The 8212-nt window shown below is 45.6% G+C and overlaps 1 protein-coding gene across 1 annotated transcript in view; it reads right to left on the reverse strand.

Moving 5' to 3' along the window:
• The window catches only part of TDRD10 (tudor domain containing 10), a 41036-nt gene that overhangs the window by 31508 nt on the left and 1316 nt on the right, over nucleotides 1-8212 (reverse strand). Inside the window, exons 2-5 of the mRNA XM_032464158.1 lie at nucleotides 7946-8125; nucleotides 4211-4239; nucleotides 3803-3877; nucleotides 2769-2827 (exon numbers count right to left, since the gene is read on the reverse strand). Coding sequence (XP_032320049.1) covers nucleotides 2769-2827; nucleotides 3803-3877; nucleotides 4211-4239; nucleotides 7946-8125 — 343 coding nt within the window. The remainder of the gene's footprint in view (nucleotides 1-2768; nucleotides 2828-3802; nucleotides 3878-4210; nucleotides 4240-7945; nucleotides 8126-8212) is intronic.

Below are 8212 nucleotides of genomic sequence, written 5' to 3' on the forward strand. Positions count from 1 at the left end.
CCCCCAATAAAAAGACAATAACAGGCCTCTCTCACTCCCTTGTCTTCGGAGACGGCCCGCACTCTGTCTACAGAGTGTGTATCTACTTTTACTTTAACCTGAGCAGCCAAACCCCACACCTCATGGCCTTTTTCTTGGCTTCTGAAACAGCCTACACTCTATGTAGTGTGTATCTCTCTAAATAAATCTACCTTTACTCAAAAAAAAAAAAAAGACAATAACAGGTTTGGGGGAGGAAGTGGAGAAATTGGAATCCTCATACGTTGCTGCTATGAATGTAAAATGGTACAACTGTTTTGGAAAACAGTTTCGCATAGAGCTATCATGTGACCCAACAATTTCACTCCTAGGTATACACCCATAACAACTGCAACATAGGTTTACACAAAAAGTTGTACACCAATGTTCAGGGCAGCATTATTCATGATAGCCAAAAAGTGGAAACAACCTTGAAGTCCAATGATAAATGGATAAACTGTGGTATATCCATATAAATATTTTAGCCATAAAAAGGAATGAAGTACTGAGGCATGCTATGACACGTCTGAGCCCTGAAGACATTACATTCTAAGTGAAAGAAAACACAAAATGCCACGCATTGGATGATTTCATCTATGTGAAATATCCAGAATAGGCAAATCCATAGAGACAGAAAGTAGATTAGTGGTGCCAGGGGCAGAGAGGAAGAGAGAAGGTGGGACTGCTAACAAGTATAACATTTATTTTTGGGTGATGAAAATGTTCTGGAATTAGTGGTGATGGATGTACAACCCTGTGAATATACTAAAAACCACTGAATTTCATGCTCTAAAATAGTGAATTTTATGGTATGTGATTTATAGCTTAATAAAAAAAGAAGTGTTAATACAATGAAAAGTAAAAAATAAAAAATGCAGGCTAATGTTATTGCTATGAGTAATGAATCATCTTTCATCTTTGATCCAAGACTTTCATCTTCTACCAACAACCATGAAACTGCTGCAGGCTAATTTGTTGGTTTGCAAGTAGGGTAAAGTCTCAGAGACTTACTTCTCAGTTCTTGACAGAGCATTAATGTTACAATCAGAAATTTCTTTTTAAAATCCTACTTCTTTAGCTCAAGTCTTTCCTCTTCTATGAGACTGGTCTAAGTTTGTAAGTTGGAAGGAAGCACTGCAGGGAAGGCTGCTGCTCTCCTGGGAAGGGGACAAGGAACAAAGGTGCCCTATAACCACGGTGTGGGACAGCGTGGCCAAGCCAGCCCCAGGTGCTGGGCTGTGAAACAGGGTCAACCAGAGAGAGGAGGCAGAGCCTCTCCATCCCACGCCTCCCCCAGACCCTGCAGAACTATCTGCAGGGCTCCCCCAGACCATTTCACGGTAAAGCAACATGTACCAGCCTGCCAAGAAGAAGAGGAATCAGCCTCAGCAGTCTCTTCTATCAGATGCCAAGAATCCCCCAACCTGCCCCTTTGATTGAATATGATTTCACTTTTGAGTCAAAATGAATTACTGTATTCTCTGTGCTCCAATACCATTTTCTTCTCTCTTTGTTGGATAAACACATAACAGTCCATCTTTTATTACAGTGAGCTATTTACATGTCTTATTGATTATGTGGTTCTTAGGGACAAGTGGACATGGATTCAGCTCTTGTCTGACCACTCAGTAGGTCGGTGTACTTGGCTGAGGGATCCGACGTCTTAGAGCCTTGGCTGCCTCATCTCCAACTTGGAGACACCACCCACCCACCACCCAGGGTTATTATAAGAATTTAATAAAACCACACTAATGAAGCATTTAGCCTATTTCCTGGAGCATGGCTGATAATTAAAATATAATAAGGGGTGTAAAAAGAACAAGGTACAACTTGGGCAGAGAAGACTGAGTTTAGCTGATTGGCAAGGCGGGGATGAGACCAGGAAATCTTTGAAAAATGTCTGGCGTGCAGGAGGGGCTCCACAAAATTTAGTTTCTCTCATCCTTCGTCTGAGATTGAGCTAGAGTGCAAGGACTGGGTTATTCATCTTTTCCTGTGCTGAGTGAGCCTCAGGCACATTATTTCGCATAATGTGAAAATTTTAAATGCTCAAAAAAAAAAAATAGCCAGGGGATGCTTCAACTCGGTAGATTACTTCCATTTTCCTTTTGTCTGACTTCAAATACACTTATTACAAATTTTAAGCACTTATATGTTCTATGATCATTTCAGGTTTGTTGATCTGGCCCCACAAATAAAAAGGAAGATTTCTGGGGTCAAAAGTGTAGTTGTTTACATTCTACTAAGTACACAGCCAACTGACTGAACTGGTTCATTTAACTCTTTTTTTTTTTTCAATGGAGGCACTGGGGATCAAACCTCACACACCCTAAGCACACACTACCACTGAGCTATACTCTCATGCCCAAAACTGCTTCATTTCAAAGTGAAATGAGTGTAGTTTTTTGGCTGAGACTCCACTGCTCCCTATGACCAAAGGATCAGTAATTGAACGCTAACAAGGCCCCTTCCTGAAGGGGAAGCCGCCTGACTGCAGCCCCTCCACCCTAAGTGGCAAGGAGGGTGACCACTCCTCCAGGTTTGCATGATGGTTGCACGCACTAAACTGGGAGAGTCCAAGGCCCTGTCATGAGGTGGTCAGCCTCGTCACCAGCTAGTGACTGCTCACACATTCATAGCTCTAAAACACATTTTAAAATTGGTAAAATTGTTACTGGCAGGTTTAAGTCATACAGGGGAAACCAAAGAAGACAAACAACAGCCATCCACAGAGAGTGAAGAATACATACCTCAGAGACATCCAGCGGGAGGTTGCCAACATACACCTCTGTCTCTCTTTTCTTGAGTCCTAAGAAGAAAAACAGCATTAAAAAGGCAGGTAGAAAGTTAGAGGACTCAGAGGACTTAGAACATGTGACAAGCGACCCATTTTCCTCAATGTTAAAACATACACACTCCCCTACAAACATTCCATGCTTCCCCGCCTCCCAACCCCATGAACAACGAACGAATGGTTACACAGCCCTCAGTCGGTCAGCAGACACCCAGTCATGGAAGTGGTCCAGCGGTAAGTGCTGGCCGTGGACATCACTGCCTTCAAGGCAGGAGTCCACTCTCCTGCGGGGTGGGAGGACATGAGTCATCAGCACACGAGGAATCCAGTGCTTTCAGTGGGGTATCATGAAGTTTCAGTGGGGTATCATGAAGTTTCAGGACCAAAGAGGGTAGTATTTCAGAGTTAACATTCAGCTGAAGGAGGGAAGTAAGGGGGTTGTGCAGGAGGGAGGCAGAAGGGAATCCAGGCAGAGGGCACAGCACATGCAAAGGCATGGAGACATGAAATGGCCTGGCACGTTTGGGAGGCTGCATGCAGTCGGCAACAGCTAGACTGCACGCTGCGTGTGGGTGAGCGGTGAGAGTCCAGGCAAGAAGGCAGGCCAGGCCGAAGGCTGGGATCTCGCTGACCTTCGTGCAGTCCTCAGGCCAGGAGAAGTGGGTGAAGGGTTTGAGCAGAGAGGTGACCGCAACACAGCTAGGTTTTAGAAAGATGTCTCTGGAGATGGGGGAGGGTGAAATGGAAGGAGGTAAGGATTAAAGAGAAGCATGGGATTGGGAGCAGCCAATGTGACAGTGACCAAGCGTCTGCACTGTGGCCGAGGCAGGCGGATGCATCCGTGACTGAAAGGAACCTTGGCGGCTGAATGGAGCCAGGACAGGGTTAGGTGGATCCCAAGTTTCACGCTTGAAAAGAAACTGAGTAGATTAATCGGGATCCAGGTCATAGAAGGAGCGTCCCAACACCAGCAAAGCCCCGGCAGTTCACCTGGAGACTTCTGCTCCGCCAACGCTCCATTCTTCCCAAACAGCTGAGGGTCGGCAGTCACTGCTGCTCCAGGACCTGTCAAACACAGGTCTTAGCGCCGCACCTCCCAAGGCCAAACTCCAATAAAAGGAGTTTGGGCATAAGAAGCAGGGTCCTGCATAAGCCTCCACACCCTCTCCTGATGGAGGGTTTCCCTTCCTCCTTCCAGACTCAGGTTCCAAGCCAGGAAGCCCTCCACTGGACCTTTTTATTTGCTAATTGTTAAAGCACACTTAGGGTTAGAATCAACACACAAGGAATGCTGGGGGGTGACTCCTAAGCTCTGGGCAAGGTGAGGCAGGAGCAAGAGGAAGAGCAGGCGGCAGGGTGGAGGGAGGGCTTGTTTATCAGCAAAAGGAAGCAACTTACATGCTGCAGTTTCTTTCCAACAGGATCTCCTGCAAAGCCAACGAGCCACAGTTAAAGGAACGCTGGGACCATCCACCATTGCAGTTCTAACTAGGTACTGCGGCAGGCAGAATAATCCCCTTTGCTCCCCCGCACAAAGTGGTCCATATCCTGATCCCCGGAACCTACTAAGGGTTCTGGTCACCAATTCTACTGTGAGCAAAGGGAGGGGGCAGTTTTTCTACATCACCAAGCAATGCTCCAGACACCAGCTGGTTGCTCTACAATTCTGACACTACCCAGAGACAGCATCAGATTCCACAGGTTAAGGGCTCAGTCCCGCAGGACTCTCCCCAGCCCACCCCAACTTCAGACACCAGTTGCCTGCAGGCCCAGGTTGTCATTTGTGTTTCTGACAGACCCATCATAGACTGGAAGTTCCCAGAGCCCCTCCTTGGGTGTGCCATCAGTTTGCTAGAGTGGCTCACACCTCAGGAGACATATTTTCCCTACTAGATTGCCATTTATTTAAAAGGGATATAACTCAGGAACAGCCAGATGGAAGAGACGCACAGGGCAAAGTATAAGGAAAGAGTGCGGGGCTTCCATGCTCCCCAGGTCTCTATCACCAACCTGGAAGCTCTCAGAATCTGTGCTTTTGGGGTTTTATGGAGGCTTCATTGCAGAGGCATGCTTGATTAAATCATTGGCCATCAGCGACTGGCTCAACCTCCAGCCCTTCTTCCCTCCCCAGAGGTGGGGGTGTGGGGGACGGAACTGAAAGCTCCTCTAATCGGCCAGCCCCCATCCTTAGGTTACCCAGGGGCTTTCCAAAAGCCAACTTATTAACATAACAAAAGACACCCTTACTTCTCTCAGGCACTTGAAATTTCAACGGTTTCAGGAGCTCTGTGCCAGAAACCAAAGACCAAATGTATTATTTCTTTTTATAAATCACAATATCACACCTACGAATATGTTTGGTTACATGGCAAGGGGGAATTAAAGCTGCTGATCAGCTGACTATAACATAGAGATTATCCGTGTGGGCCTAATGTCACCACAGGACTCCTTTAAAGTGGAAGAGGGAGGCATAGAAGAGAGTCAGGTAAAGAGATGTGCCAACAGAGGCAAGATTAAAGCAATGCAACATGAGAACTGGGCCACCATTGGTTGCTGGCTTTGAAAGACGAGGAAGGGGACCAGAGAACACAGGCGGCCTCCAGAAGCTGGAAAAGGCAAGAAAACAATTCTCTCGCAAGCCTCCAGAAAGAACACAGCCCTGCTAACAACTTGATTTTAGCCCAGTGAGGCATGTGTCAGGCTTCTGACCTCCAGAATTGTAGGCTGTGTTGTTTAAGCCACTAAACAAGTGGTGATCTGTTACAGCAGCAAAGAGAAAACTAACACAGGTGCCACGAGTAACTTTAAAACCTGGCTGCCTAGGGACAGAACGGGGCCTCTGGAATTAGGCAGATGCAGCTGAGTCCAGCCCAGGGACTCTGAGCTTCTTTTACTTGTCAAAGACTTTGAGTATGCTTTACCTGTTAAATGGGAATCAAAAAGCCCAAGCCATAGATTACGAGAGTGACCTGCGATACAACACTTACAGCACCTGCCACGAATTAAGAGCTTGATAAATGACAACCACTGTGTTCACTTTTATAGATTTCAGGAATGCTTTCCTATGATCCTGCAGGGTATTACTGTCCCACTTTACAGATGAGAAAGTCAAAGCTCAAAGGCATCAGATGATTTGTTAAAATTACAAAAGATACTAAGGTAATTCAGGTCTGTGACTCCAAAGCCTTGGTTCTTTTCCTACCAATAAGGAGGCTGTCAAAGTCATTTCAAAGAAGTTTTTTTTTTCTTTACTGTAGGAGAAACACAAATTAAAACGTTAAAATTTAAAAGTAGTAACTCTTTCCTCTAAATTGTTCCCAGCTGTAGGCGGAAACAGCTTTAGCTGCAACTAAATTTAACTAGAACTCGAAGTGGTTAAGATAATTAAAAGAGTGAGGTATTATGAATAAAAACAAAGATTTACAGGCATAGTCAGGCTATGGGTGTTATTTCCCAATTTCCTGGTAATCCCTGGAAAAGTCTATGAGCTTCTGGAAGAGGGCAGGCACCCACACCTCCCAAGCAAAGGCCCAGCACAAAATTTTCAAAGATGCCATTAAGGGCCTACCACGTGCTATACTGAACATCTAATGCTCATTTAATCCTCGTAGAAACTCTTCACAACTAGGCATTATTACCCCGTTGTACAGATGAAATCCTGGAGGCTCAGAGACCATAACCTGGTATTTTGTCCAAGACCACTTAATTTATGCTCATAAATGGAAAAGTCTGTTTTTTCATTTCAGACCATGCGACACCAAAGCCAAGAGCTTCCACTATTGCCTGGTCTGGAAAAGTATCTTATTTGTGTTTTTAAAAAGACAAAGAATATATAAAGGACTCTTACAACTCATCAATAATAAAAAGACAAGTAAACCCATTAAAAAGTGGACAAACCACCTGACAGATTTTTCTCCAAAAACGAACAAATGTCCAATAAGCACATGAAAAGATGCTCAACATCCTTAGTTATTAGGGAAATTGAACTCAAAGCCACATTATTGCTAGTGGGAATGTAAATTGGTACAGCGTGGAAGTTTCTCAAAAAGTTAAACAGATAATTTCCTATGACTCAGCAGTTCCACTCCTGGGTATCTACTCAACTAAACTAAAACTGATAGTCACACAAAGACTTGTTCACAAATATTCACAGCAACATTGTTCAGAATATCCAAAAGAGAAACATCCAAACGACCACCAACTGATGGATGAGTGGATTAAATTAAATGCTGTGAATGGAATATTATCTGGCAATATAAAAGGACTTAAGTATTGATAAATGCCACAACATGGACGAATTTCAAAAACACGACACTAACAGAAAAAGCCAGACACACAATATGTTTCTACTTACATGAAAAGTCCAGAACAGTCAAATCTGTACTGACAAAATAGATGAGTGGCTGCCTAGGGTTGGGAAGCAGGGAAGGGGAACGAGAAGTAACTGCCAACAAAGTTTCCTTTTGGCTCCCCATACGTTCTAAACATGGAAATATTCTAAAATTAGATTGTGGTGATGGCTGTACTTTAAGTATACTAAATATCCTTGAATTGTATACTTAAAACTCATGAATTTTATGGTATGCAAATTTTATCTCAATAAAGGGCTTTTTTTTTTTAAGTCAAGATACATTTTCAAGAATGGCTGGTGTAAGCATTTCTTTTGCTATTCCACCTCAAAAAACAACGCTCACACCAAGCCAATGAGTGACCAGGATCATTCAGTCCCCACGGCTTGTATTGGATTTGGAACATATTGTGTGAGCCTCAACAGCACGTTTAGATTTTTAAGCTAAAAAGTGTCTTTAATTGCTTCGAAAAGGAGTAAGACGGCACGGGCGTCTTTTAACGTAGTGCCCCACGGTTCTGCACAAAATGCTCCCACCTGCAGAGATTCAGTCTCTGCTGTCCACTCCCACCCACCATCTCCACTGAAACATTCTGCAGACTCACCAGGAAAGAACAAGCGACAAGTTCTGGGCGTAGCAGCGCGCCCCGCCACCCGGGAGTGGAAATGAGGGGTGCAGTTTCCACTAACGCCTCCCAACGCCCAGGTCCCCTCCACTGCCCGCCCTGCAGCCCAAGGCGTGTAACCAAGAAGCCGTACCTCTCCCCGAGCCAGGCGCGTCCTACCTGCAGTCAGACGCCGAGCCTTCGCGCCTTCTCCCTACGTGCCCCGCCTCCTCCGAGATCCGCGGGGCGCGGGGCGGAGCCGCTCCTCCGCAGCCAATCCCCGGGCGGCTGCGGCCTGGGCCCGGCGGGAACAGCTGGGTGCTTACTGCGCGACAACGGCGGTGCTCCGGCCGACCATAGCTGCACGGGATACGGCGCGAGCGCCAGCTTTTAGTAGGCGCTCCCCCAAACACACACACACACACTGCCCCAAAATATGCTTGCAGA

Source organism: Camelus ferus, chromosome 21, assembly GCF_009834535.1.
Source record: "Camelus ferus isolate YT-003-E chromosome 21, BCGSAC_Cfer_1.0, whole genome shotgun sequence".
Lineage (NCBI taxonomy): Eukaryota > Metazoa > Chordata > Mammalia > Artiodactyla > Camelidae > Camelus > Camelus ferus.